The sequence below is a fragment of the Branchiostoma lanceolatum genome, chromosome 11 (assembly GCF_035083965.1).
Source record: "Branchiostoma lanceolatum isolate klBraLanc5 chromosome 11, klBraLanc5.hap2, whole genome shotgun sequence".
Classification (NCBI taxonomy): domain Eukaryota; kingdom Metazoa; phylum Chordata; class Leptocardii; order Amphioxiformes; family Branchiostomatidae; genus Branchiostoma; species Branchiostoma lanceolatum.
The window spans coordinates 5,818,660-5,838,460 of NC_089732.1; the positions used below are offsets into that span (position 1 = coordinate 5,818,660).

Sequence of the window (19,801 nt, forward strand, 5' to 3'; positions counted from 1 at the left end):
TGTCTGAAAAAAGTACTAATATTCGTCTGGTGTAGGTAAGTTTAAACATTGATATAGCAGAAATCTCCAGCAGAAAACAGTATTTGGAGCCTTGCACTGGATTGTTGCCAAAGTAATCAAGAACTGAGTGGAGCTCAAAATTAAGCCTCTCCAAGGGGCCACAGAGTCATGGCACCAAGCCACCAAACCTTTGTAATACAATTGGGCCACCTTTGCTTACGGCCTTCAACTTCAAGCTATATATCATATAATACTTTACAAGCAATATCTGCAGTACTGCGTAGCTTGACATTGTCTCACAACATTTGGTAAATCACTATTCCACTGGGTTTTATGGCCTGATAAGTGGTAAACGCTTAGAAAATCAGAGTGTTGGACCGATTAAGCCAGATATCCAAAAGTTTTGTCTATTCAAGGTGAAGATAATGTCATTCCTTGGTTTTCAGGTATTTCCAAGTGAAAATTTTGCAAGACAAAGTGAAGTAAAGTATCTAAGTGTACATGTAAGCAAGATGTCATGGTGAAAACAGAGGGCTTGGCGGAAAATCTATGTCTGAAAGAAAATTCCAGTGAGTCGAATTTTTTAGTTGTAGAACAGTTTATCTCTTAGCTATAGTCTCTACATTCACTTGCTGTAACTGTGTGTACGAAGGTACAGACTTTCCCTCAGACTTTGTATTCATGATCATGTTGATTATCCACTTCAGTACAGTCTTTCTAAATTTGAGAACCTACAAATTACAGGGTTACGGTGTAATAAATGTCACTGAAGCCCTGGCAAGTAACAGTCATTAAAGCTATTGCTACACTCCATTTGAACCTACTTGACAAGTGACAACAATTTTTTTGATAGTCTATCAAACTAGATAATGATCCTTGATGTTGCCATGACGAAATTCATTTATTTTTGCAGGGACTTGATTTTGCATTAGGAGGGGAAAGGAGATTTTCACGGTGTTTCAAGTTCACATTTGAAACAATTCTGTATTTCAGTAGCAGTGGAAACACATACTCTGGGCGTCGCTGCGAAAACTGCAAAACCACCGCAAATATTTTAAAGTTTACCGTATAACCCTCAAATCAGCAAAACACTAGGGAGTATGTTTAAAGGGGGCGGGCAAGAACTGACATACTGTAAAAGCATATAAGTTTGCGTGGTTTTTATTTCGAGGTAGGGAGAAAATGGAGTGTTCGTGGTGGTCTTAGGTTCGCATTTGAAACAACAGTAGTGCTAGAGTCATAGATTGGCAAAACATTTCGCGGTGGTTTTAAGTTTACGCTGAAGATTTCACAGTGAAAACCGCTAACATAAAACCACCGCGAACATTTCTGCATTTACACTTACAGTACGTCCAATGACTGACAGATTGGCTGCATGCCAAGGTGAAGGGCCAGCCATGTGGTCTGGCCAAACTACATACAGGAGGAATGTCCATCCAGCGGTCAGAATGTGTGCAGTGGACAACACTTGGTGCTGGGTGACAAGTGGCATTCAGGGAATCCTCTAACGTTTTACAGAGAGTGGGGTGTACACACGTACACTAAAGCCAGCACTTAGCTTTAGCATATCATAGTGTTGAACTTGATTTAAGTTCACGATTCAATACCTGTCAATAATAAGTATGTAAGTCCAAATGAGTACTCAGATGCACTCCGCATTTTTGGTAGAAATCAATAATAGTGATCAAATTACAATTAGTACATACATACCACATAGCCAATATGGCAACAACATTCACGAGAGTACTAATAATTACCACAGTATGATATTTCCCAATCCTAACAACATTATGAACATACCCAAACAGAAATATGAATTGATGTTTTGACACATCAATCTTATTTCTTTGTTCTCTCTAAGATGTAACAAATAATATTTTTATTAACGCTGTACTGAGTCTGAGGGGAGGTCTGTACCTTGGTACAATGTGAAAGTTGTAAAAATACTCAAACCTTTTCTTTCCTGCCCTTTGTTTTTATCTTTCAATAAATTTTTCAACTAAAATGTCCAAGAACTAGTAAGAATTATAAATTGTTGTGGCTCAACACAAAGAGAAAACATGAATTCTTTGCATGCTTCAAATATATACAGTAGTTCAATACTTGCCCAGTGGTCATTTTGCATGTCTTAGCAAAGCAAAACTTAACTTTTTCAAGTAAAATGTCCAAGCATTATAAATTGGCATGGCCCAACACATTTGGAGAAAACTTGAATTCCGTGCATGCTCTACTACTCGCCTAGTGGTCATTTTGCATGTCTTAGCAAACCGAAGATGGATGTAGTAAGGCAAGCCAATCCTCCTGGCACAATTAGATTGGAAGGATATATAAATTATACTGGAAGTGTAACTACCCATGAATGTATATCAGGTCCTATGGGGGATAAATCTTATAAAAGATCGATGCAACAGGATTTGATGTCCGAAAAAAACAGGTAGCTTTACACACACACACGGAGTGCTTAAAGGAAACCCAAGCAATATTGGGGCCCGAAAATCAGATTTTTAAAGTCAATTTATTTAGTCATTTCTATACATGATTACTTCAAACAACACTATCACAATACACATGTATATAGCGACGTTGATCATGCAAAAATACGACGTTGTTGTGATGTGAGAACTCATTGAAAATCATCGCCGGGGTTTTTGTAGGCTTACGAAACTAAGGGAATCATCATATGGCACGATTTTGCGCAGTTCTAAAAATGCTCATAGTATGAAGTTATTATGAAAATGTGCTAAATAGTGTTAGTAAATGTCACTACCATAAAGATTTCAACTTTTTTCTATTTCCATATTTTGGGCCCTAATATTGCTTTCAATTATTTGCCTTTAACACACAATCATACAGAAAGGACCACACTCATCATTAACAATATACAAGTCGTAACGAAAGAATTACATTTCAAATGTACAACCTCATCTCAAGTATGACTTGCGTCTGTGTTTTTTTTATGATACATAATTACTGTAAGTTAAGATTCAAGCAAATTGGAGAAAATATATACATCATTCTGCAAGATCATATGGTGCTCAGAAAATCTCTTCATATTTGTAAAGCAGAACGCAACATTAATTTCACTTTAGGCAAATTAAGGTCAAAGAATGCGATACTAGGAATTAGCCTCTCTTTATTATCTGACCCAAATCTGCGATGCTGTCAGATGTTGAAACAACAGGAAACATTAGCCTTAGCTCACTGAATGATATAATGGGGATTCTGTTTTTCAAGCCTGTTGCATTGAATTTCTTGTTTTGCCGAAGAAGTTATTATTGCATATACAAGCATGTAATACTATGGTACTTAGCGGCTTATTTTAGGGGTTATATCTACAGATATTTTAATGCAGTAATAGGTAAAATGTAGTTATTATGTAAAGGTGTAGTCATACCTGTACATTAGTGAACACTTTCACATAATTATAAGGACTATAGTCTACTAGTCTACCAAAAGTGGTCACTGTAATAGACAATTTTTCCCACTGATACAAGCATTAAGTCCACATAGACACTTTCATGAGTGGTCTGCTCATGCAGTATTGACTTAATGTTGCTTAGAACCATAGCCAATTTTTTCACCTAGATATTCGGCATTTAAAATGCAAACTGTTAAAGACACCACAGACTTTCGAGTGCAACATTTCCAATACAGAAGATATTCCATATGGCAACGTCAGAGCATCAATAGACAAAGGGGGAAAAGAGCTTAGATAACAACATATGAAAAAAGGTAACATTACAGTATAACATGTTTGTCTACCTATAAAAAGTACCTACGATTGCGAGTAGACGTCGCCTCCATTTTGGCTTGGGAGGGGGTGACCTTGGGTGGCGACCGAGACAACACTGACAGTACGCTGCCATCCCCGCGTCCTGTTCCTTATCTCTTACGCAGCGCTGTCACACGGCGTCTCCGTAATCCCTCCTTGTGCTCCCGCATAATAAACCCAAGCAGGCTGGCACCAACGTCTCTCAAAAAAACTGCTAATCAACCTCCCAATGACATAAAGCCCCGCAGGCACGGAACCGACGTTGACGAATCCTCGACGCTACGGCGATCCTTGCCTCCTATTCTCCCTGTCGTGTGTTGTTTGAGATCGAGTGTCTCTCCAATAGCCGGCGGGTAAATTAGGTTCTAACCCAGGGTAAAAGCTTTATTGCCTGTTAGCTAGACAAATCATGTTGTGGGTTGATTGACTGAGAATGTATATGGAATGATAATGACACCGGCGGCATTTTGAATGGGCAGGCATGCTTCAGGTACAGGGGGAGGGAGACAGGTCACGGGTAATCTTTAGACTACGTTCCAGTTAGTTGAATTTGAACTGACATTCCAATAATGGATATTATCAACTCCAGCGGATAGAGGTTTCAGAGGTCAACTGTAGACTGGCAGGATGGTAACTGAAGCATTAGTGCATGTGTAGCTGTAATGCAGGCCTTTGTAGATTTCTGAAGAACTAACGAATGAAGTTAAAATCTTTTAGCCATAACGAGTTTCACTTAATTGTGGTCTACTAATAAGTTCTTAATGACAATTTCAGTAAACTGAAAGAACAACACTAAAATTGGTATTTGGTACAATCTTCATGTGCTGAAAAACATACTTACTAATATTACTTTAGGCATTTTAAAGACTGCTAATGATACCCATACTAACATGTAGATACATGTGCCTGTGTTTAATTAATTTCTACATAATTATAACCTTCTTGTTTCTAGATTTTGAATAGTACTAGTTGTTTGAATTTAAGTTAGATTTGTTAAATGTAATACACCTAATGTACACAATTCAGCATCCTTTTCTGAGGACGCTGCCATGTACTTCTGCGAATGATCGAATCAATAAACTTACTATATAACCTTTTTCAAAATAGATTTGGCTTTTAAAATTCTTATGGTGGAATACTTAACTGCAGATTTGCTGACTAAACTGTTAACATCTCTGCCTCAGCATTATAAAGCCTTCTTTATCTTGTAAGTTGTGTTGCAGATCTATGCAATAGGACAAAACTGCCATCTAGCAAAATAGATCAGTACTGCAACATCATGCCCACCTGTTAATACTTTATCAAAGTAATCTAGCTCAAGGGCATTGTTCAAGAGAAGCACATACTAGATGTTTGACGTTCAAAGGGCCTACAACTTACAAACAGGGCATTTCATGTCAAATACAGATTGCTTAAAACAATTTGGTTAGGGAAAACAAAAATTGCATTCAGCAACTAAAGATCAGATGTATGGTGTGAAACTGAGAGGAATCCCCACAATTAAAATCAAACATGTAAAAAGAATATAATGGTATGTCAAAAGTACTGCACATATTTTCTCTAGCATGCTTTGAAAATGTCCCAATTTTCCTAGCAACAAAGATGTACAGTTAAACCTGCCGAACTCAGAAGACGACCACCCAGTGGCTCTGGCGAAAGTTGTTTCAGACAGGTGGTCGGCGTGTAGAAGATCACAAATATCTAGGTGTTCCAGTTCATCCAGTCAGAAAATTTGGTGCACAGCTCCAATTTTGAGAGCACGAAAGTGCAAATGCACCCAGTACATATACATGTATCTCAAGCCCTGCAGACAGTATGTTTGTTGTGCACTGAATATCAGCTGAGGCAAATCAACTACTGAGACATTTCAAAGAGCTGCAGTCAAAAGCCAGTAGACATCTTAGACGTCAGATCAAAGTAAGCAGTATCAAACATTACATCAAAACAGCAAAAACAGGTACACAGTTTCAAAAAAGGTAAAGCAGTCATCCTCAATTGAGGTGAAGTATATTGCTTTTTCAAGTAGCTAGCAGTACTGTAAATGTATTTAAATTCGCAGTAGGGAGAAAATGGAGTGTTTTACTGTACTGCAATGCAGCTTTGCAACACAGTTACACAACTAATGATATTTCTCCAATGAATAGCAAACATATGATAAAATCAAAGTATTTAGGAACAGACAATTTCTCTTTTGACTTGAGAGAGAAAACAAGTTATATAAGGGATATTCATGAGTCCTTTCTCACCTTCATGTATACAAAAATTTGATTAAGAATAATAAATGGACTGACAACAGAATATAATGCATATGTAGGTTCAGCTTGTATACGAGATAATATGACTAGGGACATACAGCATTATTAGTATATTAGTATGTCAATCATATATGCAAATATTGAAAAGCTGTATACAAGTTTCCTAAAATTCAGTACAGTCAAAATAGGCAGACATAGAATATGGATAGTTCAAAGTTTACATCTGCTCATACTTCAAAGTCGAGACCTTCTTTTGTAATCATAAAGAATGTCTAGATTTATATCATCAACTTGCCTTTTCATAAAAGAGTCTTCTCTACAAAATGATATACTTGGTTGCACGCAATTTATTCACTCAATATTCTACAACATTCCGTACATTTCCAAAATTTTTCTTCTCAAATATCAACTGGATAGAACTCATTTATGCAGCTGAAGAAGCCATTTTCCCCTTCCTAGTTATGTATGGAGACGTATTGAATTCCGATAGAAATCAATGCCCTTTTTGGAGCTTAATACACTTCTGCCCTTTCTCCTGCCCTTGCCTGGGCTTACGGCAATGACATCTATCAATCACCGGCAAAACCCTGTCCAAGAACTGAAAGTACCTCCTTAAAACACTCCTATAAATCTGTACTTACAATGGATTGACTAGACTCCACTTCAAGTATTCTGGGCAAGGGGCGAAACTGCCCGCTTGGGTACCATGACCTGTGGGCGGAACACCTGCGTCGCTGCCACCGCCGCCTACGCGTTTTCATGAACCACACGCCTCATCGGGACGCATTCTTGGAAGTTTAACGAGAAATCGACAACAATGGAGCTTGTACGTCGACAGTGTAGCACAGTATGGAGGACAGACGTAGAGAGATGTACATCAGGTTTGGTAGTGAATCACCAAGGTTGGATGTGCGTTAGTTGTATCCAAATGTCAAGAGAAAGCATGAGTCATCGCCATGACTGTGGTTAGGTACATGTAGTTAACACGTGCACCATACTGTATAATCCGGGATATACATGTAGGCACGAGGCATGATATAATGTAAATGTAATGGTTCAGTTGTATCATTATAAAGTAATAAGCTGAGTGCTTGTTTAAACAGAACACTTGGATTGCCATGCAAGTTGTACTTGATATTCTTTCCATAATGAAATCACAAAGTGTAATCTTACAGCGGATATTACAATGAATTGCTAATTTGCATTTTCAACAATAACAAATCCAGCATTTCTTAAAACTCTGACTACAACTTACATATACCAAAAAGGGGCCAAAGTCAACTGTCACAGATTATGGTCATCATGTTAAACTACTAAAGAGCTACATGTACAATTAGGGGAAAGGCATGATGTATCCAAATGCCACATGAACAACTGTTTTCAACTATACACATGTCAACATATTTATTGATTAGCTAGTACTACTTACAGTTTTGCACAGCCACATTGTCACAGACACTCAGCATTCCTATAACTGCTGTTGAAATCTATGACTTGTGGACGATTGGACATACATGTGACCAAACATACTCCAGTAATTAGGACACCAAAACTGTACAAGTATTTCAGCATTGTCCAAAAAAACATCAACATATGCAAGTCTCCGTGCCGTTAGAGGTTTGTTGTTTTTCTCAGTACACATTAACCGGAGTTTAAAGTTCAAAGTCTGGGAAGTGAGCGTGCCTTGGGAGAACAACATCTTGGTTTGACAGGCTAATGATGAGACGTCAGAGCAAGCAAAGTCCCCGGGGAGCTTTAAACTTTGGCGGGGGCCCCTGACTGATGGAAAATTCATGGGAATAATCATAACTTTTATTATAAGCCCTATTAAACATTTTCAACCATTGTAATGCAATCATTTCTTCACATAGAGCATACAGTTTATTACATTTAATGAAAAATATCAACATTCAAGTAAAAGTATGCTTTGTTCTTGGGATTTCTAGCCAAAAGCCATAAAGACAGATGGAATGATTTTGGACATCTAAAACTTTTGGGAGTACTATACACTAACAGCATAGGCATACACTATATAGTTATATTATATTATATTACAAGAAGTAGTTTTTCTGTAGCTGTATCATACAGCTATTTCTACAAATTCTAACAACTACATTTCTACATCAAAAACACAGACACTGAACACTGTTACTGCCTCTTATAGTATACCAAAGAAAATGTTGAAGCTAGCTGTAGAACTATACATGTACAGTAATTAAAAGGTTATCAGTTACAACTGTTAACTTTTTAAACCAGACGTATGTTTCCCTTGGAAGTAGTCTGTCTTCCCACACATACCTTTAGTCATATCCTGGTCGGTTGTTTTCTGACAGTTTGCCGTTAAGGTTAAGGTACACGGAGAGGACTTTTTAGTCCCAACATCTGCTGAGACAGGCACGGCCAGATGTCCTGGTGACATCACAGGGACAGGATTGGCCAAGGACTGTCCCCTAGGGTACATCCTGACTCTTACTTAGCATACAAATGTCTTCACAGGCCTATAGGGACAGTCCATTGTTATAATCAGAATGATGTTGAACAGACAATGCCCAGGGCACATATGTCACAGCCACCAGACCTTGAGACCATCAATATGCATGTACAGCTCTTCCCAGACCACCTCTACATGTACATGTACTATAGACACACTCCGTCAAAATGACATATAAAAAAACTTTACAGCTGCACAGAGTCTACATGTAACTCTAAAGAAAGCCCTGCATTGTTTATGTCAAGGTAAAGATTACAATCTGGAAGAATGACCAATTCCACCAGTAGAGATTGCGATCAGCGTCCCTGTTTACAATTCTAAGATATCTGCTATGTGTGTGTGTGTGTGTGTGTGTGTGTGTGTGTGTGTGTGTGTATGTGTGTGTGCGTGCGTGCGTGTGTGTGTGTGTGTGTAACTAAAAGACAGAACTTTTCAACTTCGACTCATGTCACTTTAGATCAATGGACTTACTTAAGGATTCATGTATATATGGGCACTGGGCAGCCACCATAACGCATTCCTAGCATCTTGATTGCGATTTCTGTCCACAGAGACTCTGATTGCAATCTCTACTGGTAGCATCGACCATACAATGTATTGACATATACCTCAATGAATGCTTAAACTTTGCAATTTTAATTTGATTTTTTCATTTGTATTTCATGATTGTGTATAACTGTGTGTGATCAACCATATGAAAATACTTACTGGCACTCAGTACAGCAATGTCCTTGGTACAACTTACTCATGACAGATGTCTTAATTACTATGGTTACACATGGCCACGCCCACTTTACTTTCTAAAGACTTGACAGATGTACCAATCCCTGCCATTCAGAGAGGGGTCAACAAAGAGTGAAGAGACGCCGGCAACAAAAACTAAGATGTGGACAAAACTTTAACATATTAAAGAGTGGTTTTGTTTCTTGGCTACACATCAGGGTTCGAAAAGTTCACTGTCTCGATGGCCTCAGGCCAGTAGAAGAGCTGATAGGGCCTTGGCGTGTGCTTGCCCGATTGGGCCATCACCATTTTTCTATGCATAGTTATTGAGCTTATAGATTGCCTCTGTATGTATACATTTTTAAAAGCATTTCTTGATTGAAATGCAGCTGAAATAGTTCGAATGTTTTGAAACTTCGGGCCAGTGAAAAGTTGGTTCAGGTCAGTGGAAATGACCTGAAATACTAGCCCCATAGGGACAGTGGATTTTTCAAACCTTGTCCAACCCTGTACAGAGTCTATACACACATACACACCAGGTCATACTGTATGCCAAGCCTATGTTGTAATATTTACATGTCAGTTTTAACACCTCTCTCCAGTACAACATGTGGACCTGTTTGTGACTGCTAGTACCAAAGCTAGTGTGTTTTGTGTCTATTAGTACAAACCACTATGTTTACAAATAAATAATACATCTTGTTCAATGTTCTTTGAGGAAATTACTAACAAATATCCCTGGCCAATAACAGAATTGAACTTGTGGTGTCCTTCTACCTTCTAACGGCATGTCTGAAATATCTATATTACATTGGAAATGGCTCTGAGACCTGCGAACGTTGGCCGATCTCTAAAATCCAAGCAGTGATTGTCCTTTAGAGCTTGTAGACTCTTTACTTTAGACAAGATGTTTTTCTGCTGCATGACGCCAGCTTTATTGTAATATACATGTAGAACCTTGTAAGCATGTTAGCACAGCCAGAAAAAACATCAACAGCTATAACAAAGTCCGTAGGAGAAAATTGGTTTCAGAGCAATTTCAAACCTGGAACCAACTTCACCTTGCAAATTAGATCCGTCCTTGAATGCAGTTGGAAGGGCTACTTGTCTATCGATTTCACTTCTTTATTGGAGAGAACATCATGGCTACAGCTCTTCGGAACGTCATGAAAAACGCATTGAAACTAACCTAATTCTCTTTATATGACGATATGTCCTTCACGGTGTCATTGTCCTGTCCAATCCCATAGCGCACGCGGTACCTAATCCGTCACGGACCGTTGACGAACGGCGTAGGACACGAAATTACAGTACAACGCGATTTTCCTGGGAAATGAAATTCACACTCCAGTCGTTCAATCTTCCTTCTGCAAGAACTTCAATTATTGCCTCCATTTCACTGATAACCAGGGGCTGTCTCAAGAGCCTGTCCTTCCGTCCCTGTACGAAATTTTGTTGTTTGTGAATGACAAAAAATCGACGGACACAAATTAAAACTTTGCAACATTTTCATCATGTTGTCAACAATGCCCCACAAAACTTACACAAAAACATAGGACAGGAAGTCCTAAATTTCCCTGGGGACCATGCCCATGGACCCTTTCTGTCAAGCGAGAGGACAGACAAAAATTTTGGGATAGAGGGAGCACTGCAGAAATTTCATCTTCAATTCAAAATTATTGATTTCAAGGAAATATTTTTTGTATTTTCTGTCCCTGAAATTTTGTTGTTTGTGAATGATAAAAAAACTTCGCAACATTAACATCATGTTGTCAACAATGTCCCACAAAACTTAGGCTCTCTTTACATTATACCTTTGCCGTCAGCGCCACTGGCGACAGCGGGAACCCCGTGTAAAGACAATTCCCGTCGACGCTGTCAACAAATTTTCTCCCGTCAGCTTCGAAGCCGTCGCCCGTCAGCACAGCGGGAGTCCCCGTCAACTTCAAACTCCGTCTAAAGAGAATACGTCGGGCTCGCGTCAGCGGGAGTCAGGGTTTCGGCGATTAGCATAAAGCACGCGTTGATTAGCATACTGTAAGTCTACTTAGATCCCCGGTATATATATATAGAGAGAGATCCGCGGCGACTTTTGTGCCGTGCATTCATTTCCCCGCGGATATATCTATCGTACTTGTGCCCCCCTCCCCACATTTACGAGTGATGAGCATGGAATATCTACACATAAACAAGGCTTTGCATTGTAGTTTAATACGGGCGGGGAGACGCCGTCTACCGTTGTACAATCATACAATTTTGTTTCTTGCTTTTGTTATGCTTACGCACAATCGAAATCGGTGCCTTTGACATACGTTGATCTCATTAAAAACCTGTTTTTCAAGACTAAATAAAAAAAAAGCCAGCGAAAACTTACCAAGTCCTTGAAAAATACAACACTTTCGCCCGACCATTTGAGCCCATACGCTGTAATTTGCCGCGATTTGCTGATATTTGTGGTCGTAATCGGCGAAGAGTCTATTCCTTTAATTTCATCCCGTGAAAATTTGCGTTGGTAGCGTAGATGAATCGTATTTTGGCGCCGTAATTTCACAGGTTCAACCTTCAAAATAGCGATGGCATTTTTGCATGCATGTTACCGCTTGTATGTTGTAAGCGCTGATTGGTTCGTGTCAGAAAACATGTGCTATGATTGGTTGACTGCAAGCTTTCACGTGATCACATGTGGCGGGAATACCCAAAAAAAATTAAAATGGCGGGGTGAAAGACAGCGCTGGACGCTGTACGTCGAGCGACCCCGAAACCGGTTGCCTGATCAGTATATGGTCGGAGAACGAGATCCAGAAGAACCTGGAGTCATCCAGGAACAAGATAGCCTACGTAAAAATACAACAGCGGTTGCGAGAGGCCAAGCAAGTAAAAGGAAAGTTCACGACCTGCCCGATACTTTCTACAAGATGGCGAAATGCAAGCACCGCAGGTGTCTGTCAGATTTCCGGGCGGTGTGTCTAGAGACGTCGCGACAGCGGCCTCCCGACAGCGGGAAATTTCGCCGCTGACGCGAAAAACGTAATGTAAACTGCGCCTTACACAACAAAAACATAGGACAGGAAGTCTTAAATTTCCCTGGGGACCATGCCCATGGACCATTTCTGTCAAGCGAGAGGACAGACAAAAAATGTACAGATCATAGAGGCAGAAATTTTCATCTTCAATGCAAAATCTTTTATTGATTTCAATAAAATATTATACTGGTATACTGAATTGGTATATACTGTAGTAGCTACAACAAACAATGGCTTAACAAGAGTCCCTTACAGAAGTTATATACCGTACGCCCTTCAGAGAAGTTTTCTACCTGATATTTTGATAAGCCCGGCTTGCGGCATTTCCTGCCTTACCAGGTAATGAATCAAGGGGATCCAATAAAAACGTGCTCAGTCACGGCTTTTGCCAACGGTAAAGTGGCTTTCTGGGTCGCACTCAACATCTCGTGTCAGACTTATGGAGCGAATCAAATATTCTGTGACACCGTATGCAGGGAAATGCACATCTATATGTATGGTAACGACCCGGTCTTCAATCATACGCACACATGTACATGCATGTATTTGACGCCGAATAAAAAGATGAAGCAATGTACAACAACGAAAATCACAGCATTTCTTTCATGAAGGAAATACATACATGACACAACTTTGCAGACTCAAACAAGGCTTGCATAAAAAATAAATCTCAGAACTACTGTACCCATACGTCTTACAAATGGAGGGCTTCTACGTTCTTTCCGCCAATCCTTGCCTTCAGACATATGACTGTGAGAGGGATATTGGAGATTTACTAGATGCACGGTGGCATGGCGTGGCTTTACCAATCCCACCAGTCAGGAAGCAAGCCGGGCCATCGCTGGCAGCACAGGATTTCTTATGGCTCTCTCTCGTGACTTTATTGTTCCTTGTTGCTACAGTACACAGACTAGTTACCGGGAATGGGAAATATCATGCAACCAGCGAGGCTTTAGACTCCGATACATGGATCAGAGGACACAGGATGGAAGGCATTATTTTGGAATACTAACTCGCTTCAATTTTGGAAAACAAGCATTAGCAACATGTATGTATCTGATAATATCAAAAAGATTTCTGATAATATCAAAAAGATGTGTTCAATCATAACATCAAATCTTGTTAAGTGCTAAGACTATAAGAAATCACATTGTAAAAAAAAACTAAAAATATAACCAAAGAATAAATCATTCAACTTTATTTCAAATATCTTTCAAATTAACAACATCTTACAAGTATATAGGCAGCTATAATAAAGAAAATGAATCATTTGTGATCACTAAAAGTATGTGTTTGTTATTGATTTAACTATTAATTTGCTGTATATGTGAAACCATTACACTTTGAACATAATGAAGTGGAATATGATAAGTGATAAATATACTTTATACTAATTGCAGAGATGCTAATGTATCTTTGCACTCATAGTAAGTCTAGCCATTTGAGAATATTTATTAGTAGTTAAGTATTTGGCAATATATGCACAAACTACATGCATGAATTGTCTATACTTTGATTTACATGGTGGGGTTGTTTTACAAGTATCAGCCTGGTTGATGTACACACGGAATGTGTTCAGTACAGAAAGCCGCTTTGTATCAAAATCAACTGACGGGAAAGTTCTTGATACCTTAGCCACGAACGTTTCAGTCATGATCAACACTCGAAGTACAGTTGAGGCTGAAACTTTTCAAAAGACACAGTACAGGTGGTCACTCATTAGCTATAAATACTTCACCGGGGTTTACTTTGGAACAGTGCGGTCTTCCTGGCTTTGTTCTACCTTGGGCTCTCTGGGTGAATGGAAGGGCGACTTTACATGGGGATGGTTCATTACATATTCATGGCAGGGTTGTCACAATCAGGGCTCTCCCTGAGTAATAGAATAATGGTGCTCCCCAACTCTTTGTGATTAAAGAACCACCTTGCTCATTTTAGCATCTTGGTAATTTTGCTTGAATTCATCAAAAGTTGCTTGTATTTGTCTCAGTCCTAGCCTCCTCAAACTTATACTAGTTATAGCACTACCTTGCTCTAAATTTCTGGGGAGAACCCTGGCAATGATATGTTTCCTACGTGCAATTTCTGACTAGAGTCCATTCCAAGTCACCGTGCGGGTTTTTAAACTACATTTGTAATAGATTCGGATTATTTCTAAATTGCTATAAACTATTAACAATTTTAATATTCTGTTCGAAAAAGTGTCAAGTACGCAGGGACATTTATTCGAAATAGTTCTAAACAATGGAAAAAAACACCCGTGCGGTGACTTGGAATGGACTCTAGAATTAGCAATTTATTTATATTTTGTCATTACACAATTCTAAGCAGAGAAAGCTCTTTCTGACAGTACTGATACAGAGAGCTTTATCGGTTTGGACTTGGACTGAAGACTTAACTGACTGATTCCCGGCCCCTCCCCCCTCCCCATATGAAATGTATCGCTCCATGTTCCCATATCATGCACAACTCCCTTCAAAGCCGGCCTGTTTACTTGGGCCTTTCAGTGACACACGGTCTCTTTTTCCATTCACAATACGGTAACAAAGCCCCAGAAAGTAGTGACAAAGGTCCTACAGTCATAAAAGAAGAGAAGGCCAGTAAGGATCCAGTTACCTAGGTAGGCCAAAGGACCAAAGGTTTAAGTAACATGGTGGGAAATATTCAACTGTTGAGTAAGCAAAAAAAAAAAACTTCAGCCAGGTAGGCTTTTTGGCACGTGTATCTCCGTGTGTCAAAAAGGCCAAGCTTTGATATTCGTACAAAAGGGGCCAAAATAATACATCTTCTTTGAAATTAAATCATAAAAAGCCATTAAAGAACCTTGGATCATGCAGCTTAACACCTACAGCAATCTCACTCCTCTCTGTCGCCAATCAAGAAACACTTTCATCCTCTCTGCTTCACATCATTTGCCCCACACAACTGCAGTGTTGGACCTTTTTAGCGGCAGCGTTCATACGTCTTGCTGGCAAAACAATCCCTTTGAAAGGTCACGCTGTAATGCAGCACTTTCCTGTGCCGCTCTGAAATCTCGCCATCACCAGGAGCAAATGGACACAAAGTAGCCTTCCGCTAGTTCCAGCGAGGGATAGACTAGGTTCTGTGCTTACGCACATTTTAACAGCCTCGGGCAACGTTTGATGGACTCTATCTATTCTTGCGTATCAAAGTAGTACAACATGAAACCAGGTGGCTTTAGTTGGCCATGTTAGGATAACGCCCCTTTCCCATGGATCTAGCAATCACTGCACAGAACCAAGCAGAAGTACAGTAAAGCAAATACAGGGCTTGAAATACTAAATCTTTTGCATACCAATACTGGTACAACAGCAAGAAACAAGCAAAATTATTTGTACCAGAAAAGATTTACCTGCACCAATTATTTTCTTTCACTTTTAGTTTTAGTCCACAAATAAACAATGATTTGGAAAATATTATTTGTAGTAGAGCTTACTACCTGTTGGAATCTTGCAATCCAAATCAAAGGATGCTACTTCAAACAATGTGAGGCATTTTGATTTTTGGGTGTATGCCACCCTAGTGTCACGGGATGTTTTCACCATGGGCCAGTGCAACTTGGGTGCAGGTAGACATCAGAAATACCTGCACAAGTGCAACTTTTACCTGCACTTACCTGCTTTCGAGCCCTACTAATGTAAAATATCTTATCAATATTCTGACAACTTGTCAGCACAGCAAGGCATAATCATTATATTTCTATACACATGTAGGTATGAAAAATTGCGGTGACCTCAAAAGTTAATCTTCTCCCTGCCGACATAGCCCTTGGCACCAAATCGGCATTAGTTACTGAGTTAGGCAGCAGTGAGAAGTACACGTCCTGGGAAATGATGAAATTAAAACAGCCAGTAGACTATGTACATTATAAACCCTTTACAATCGCTTTCAAATTTGATATTCCCGAAACGAGACGGCGTGATTTCTAGCCGGTCGTCGGGACGCTATCGTGCATGTCCTCGCTCCAATCTGGTTAGTAACAAGTAATGCACGGGTGACGAGTAGTAATCTAGTTTCCAAATTGGTTTTATACAGCCAATTTGTAAATTATTCATGACAACGGACACAGAGGACATGTCCTGAATGCACACAAGTGTCTCTACATGTATTCTGTGTGTCTGCGGTGTACTCTCCAAGCAGAGGAGTGGTTCCGGCTGTTTTTTTATGTGTTTTAAGTGTTTTTGTGGGGCTTTCTACTTTGTCATGTTTTTTTCTTCTTTTCTATAGAGACAAAAAAACGGAGAAATGTCAAAAACCAGCCGGAACCTCTCTTCTGCTTGGAGAGTATCTGCGGTGTGTCAAAATCCCTGCATTGTATAGATGAATCTAGAAGGTAATTTCTTCACATTATAAAACATTTTCAGACTCTTTCACATACGTTAGAAGCTATATGATCAATACTTGCAAAGAAACTTGATATACATATTCAATAAAAAACATAGGCGGCGACTTAAAAACAGTATCAAAGAAACCTCTCTCTAGATCTACATCATAGTACGTGTATTGCCATAACAACAACAATGTTGTTGCTGTCTTTAATAATAGAATAACAATACACAGAATTTGGTGTCTGTACTCCAGAGAATTGAATAATTGATTTCAGCTGAACACTGAAGACAGCTGTCTGGATTTTAGTACTGCCCAGCTTAGGAACACTGACAGATATCCTTCTAATTGTATCTAATCCACTGATAAACCTGACATCCAGATTATAAATATCACAAAGTGATACATACATGTCACAAAGAAAGCATTACGTAATCACTACGGTATGATCAAGCAAAGTTCAGAGTGTATGTAAACAACAACTTGTGGTTTTGATCGCAATCGCTTCATCCAAATCATGCAGATGTACAACAATAAGATAACAGCAAACACAACTGATAATGTGTATAATAATCTTTAGAAGTGAATATACTTAGAAACCGTGGCAGAAATCTCCGGTCCAAGTTGTATGACAAGTCAACTGGGGACTTTTGTTTGTGAAAGCGACAATTATTTTTATCTACACGTTGCCTTCGCCTGGGGGTACAGTCTGCGAACGCTGGGGTGTAAATCATTTTTTCCTAGCCTAAGGTTAAGAAGACACATGAACCTACCTCTTCCCTCTCCGTCTCTGTCTCTTCCTGCTCCTCGGCTTCCATCCTGGCGGTGGCGATGGCTCGGGCGAGACGCTCCCGTCCGGCCGGGTCGGTCACTCGGTACTCGTACTGCAGGTCATCCTCCGTCATCGCCCGAAGGTCTCCCAGCGTCGTCCCGGTGGGGAACACGTCCGCGTACTTCCCAAGCTCCTGCCTGGTCAGGAAGGACGCCAAGGACTCGTCGTCTCCTTCTCTCTTCTCTGTTTCTTCTTCCGGTGGTCCTTCTACCTCCACAACCACAGGCTGGACGGGCCCAGACTTCGGCAGGCCTTCCATAGCGGACCCGCCAAGATCACTTCTCGTCTAACCCTGATAAACTACTTTTATACCCTCCATACTTCGCGAATTTCCACTGATCCCTACATGGTGAATCAGCTGTACGTTCGACTGCCTCTAGATGAAAGTGTTGTACCGAAAGAGAGGAGAAAGTAAACGGAAAGGAAGGAAATGTAGAAATTTTAGAACCTCTCAATGTTTTCCAAACGCCATGATGGAAAGGCTCGCGCTCGCTCCGTGGGATTCTGGGATATGTATTGCTGGGCGATTCCATCATAATGGGCGGGGGACAAATAAAAAGTCTATCCCTCACATCTGAAGTTGAACTAATTTCCAACACGAAAATGGACTTACCCAAATATTCTACAGTCCAACTCCAATGTTTGTCAGGGGATGAGCAAACCACCGCCTCTGTGACGTCACGTCAAGCAGATAAAACACTGACTCAGTGAGCAATGGATCAAATTAGTTGCAGAAAGTTTATAGCACCCCCCGTCTCTATTAAGGGATGGTTGTAAGGCCCTGGTGTGTATGGCTTGATTCACTTCTCTTGCAAACCAATTGGCTTTGTGTCCAATATTCTTCTTTTCCTCAATACCTCTGCTATTGTTTGTTTGTTTGTGTGTTTGTTGGTTGGTTTGTTTGTTTGTTTGTTTGTTGGTTGGTTGGTTGGTTTGTTTGTTTGTTGGTTGGTTGGTGAGTATGTGAGCAGGTAAACTCTGGCAGAGAGATGCTCATGTTTTCTTGTGGGTAGAAATTGGAATAAAAAAGACGTGGTTTGATTCTAGGGGTGATCTGAATCCGGAGTCTGAAATTTTGGGGGTGTCTGGAACTTCTTTGATGGCCTGAAGAATAGCCAAAATTGACTATCAAAACTGAACCTTCAATTGCTAAGGTTACATCTCAAGGCAACGTATTCAGGGTGTATGGGCAATTTCTACCAGCTTTTTATAAGCTTCCCATTATAGAAAGGAGTCCGGTGGAGACTAGAATTGATTTCATTCTATCTAAAGGAACTTCCATCATCCATTCTGACATAAAAGTTGTGACATTACAGACATAAAAGATAAGTAAAACCTCCTGACAGGCTAGTGACAGCATATGCGCATCCTTTCAAATCAGAGATTGAAAGCATCACTTCTGTGCAGACAACTTTTGTCTTTGACACCATTGACTAATCTAACGTTACTTGTTTACTTTAATATTGTTTGTGTCTGTTTTAGTAGCCCACAAGAGGCCCTTGGTTATGCAATGTACACAATCGCCGGGATCCCTTGGTTTGGATGCCCGAACGCAATCACTTGCTAATAGCAACTTGGTATAACATCCTCATGGATCAAAAGCGCTTCTTAGCAGTTTTGCTCATCATTGCACCAGAAGTTTGGCTCCACAGTTGCAATGATTAATTTTAGCCGCCAGATGTCCCCACTGTCAGGTTGATTTGTTCACCGATTGGCAAACGTATTCTCAAAGTGTTTCCTCGCGACTTGGACATGCAGTCAGCACGCTGCTTCCAACCGGGCTAAAACAAATTGCTGTTGAAGAAGTAGAGCGCACTATCTTCTTTCCATTTGGCGATCTAAAACAAATTATATTTTGGGTATACTATCGGTGATAAAGAATATAAATTTCTATAGATCAATTTCTAGATTTTAGGGCCCCCTATAAATCCCTCTTCCGACTATGATACATAATTGCTACAGGGAAAATTATTTCAGTTTGCTGATGTCCCAAAAAGGAAGACTAAGTTTAGACAATTAATAATTATGTTCTACTCTCATATAAATATATTGGTCATTGTATATGTTTTTCCAAAGACATCAATAATACATCTACGGTTTCCTAAAAATTGAATCCACAAATTAACAACAGAATGATGTGTATATGTGCAAAATATTGTCCAAAGTCTTTTAATCAAGCAGGGCATTGTTCATGGTTTGGTATCTCATACTTCGTACTAATCATTTTGCAACAAACACAATGTAATATGATGTAATATGACGGACCATGTAATACTTGGTATGTGCTCATGCTATGTCATAATCTGATATAGTCAAAGCAACCTCTCTACACAAGTTCACAAGCAAGCACCACACTCA

The 19,801-nt window shown here is 39.7% G+C and overlaps 1 protein-coding gene across 9 annotated transcripts in view; it reads right to left on the bottom strand.

Annotated features, from left to right (window-relative positions):
• LOC136444752 (microtubule-associated serine/threonine-protein kinase 2-like) overlaps window positions 1-17,956 on the bottom strand; it is a 79,108-nt gene extending 61,152 nt beyond the window's left edge. For 6 of the 9 annotated variants that reach the window (XM_066442473.1, XM_066442474.1, XM_066442472.1 and 3 more), the window contains exon 1: window positions 17,385-17,956. In XM_066442473.1, coding sequence (XP_066298570.1) covers window positions 17,385-17,702 — 318 coding nt within the window. In that variant the 5' untranslated portion in view covers window positions 17,703-17,956. Of the gene's footprint in view, window positions 1-3,779; window positions 3,882-7,456; window positions 7,601-17,384 lie in introns of those variants that run through there. The other 3 variants (XM_066442478.1, XM_066442477.1, XM_066442475.1) reach the window with 3 other exon arrangements.
• Window positions 17,957-19,801: the final 1,845 nt, after the last annotated feature.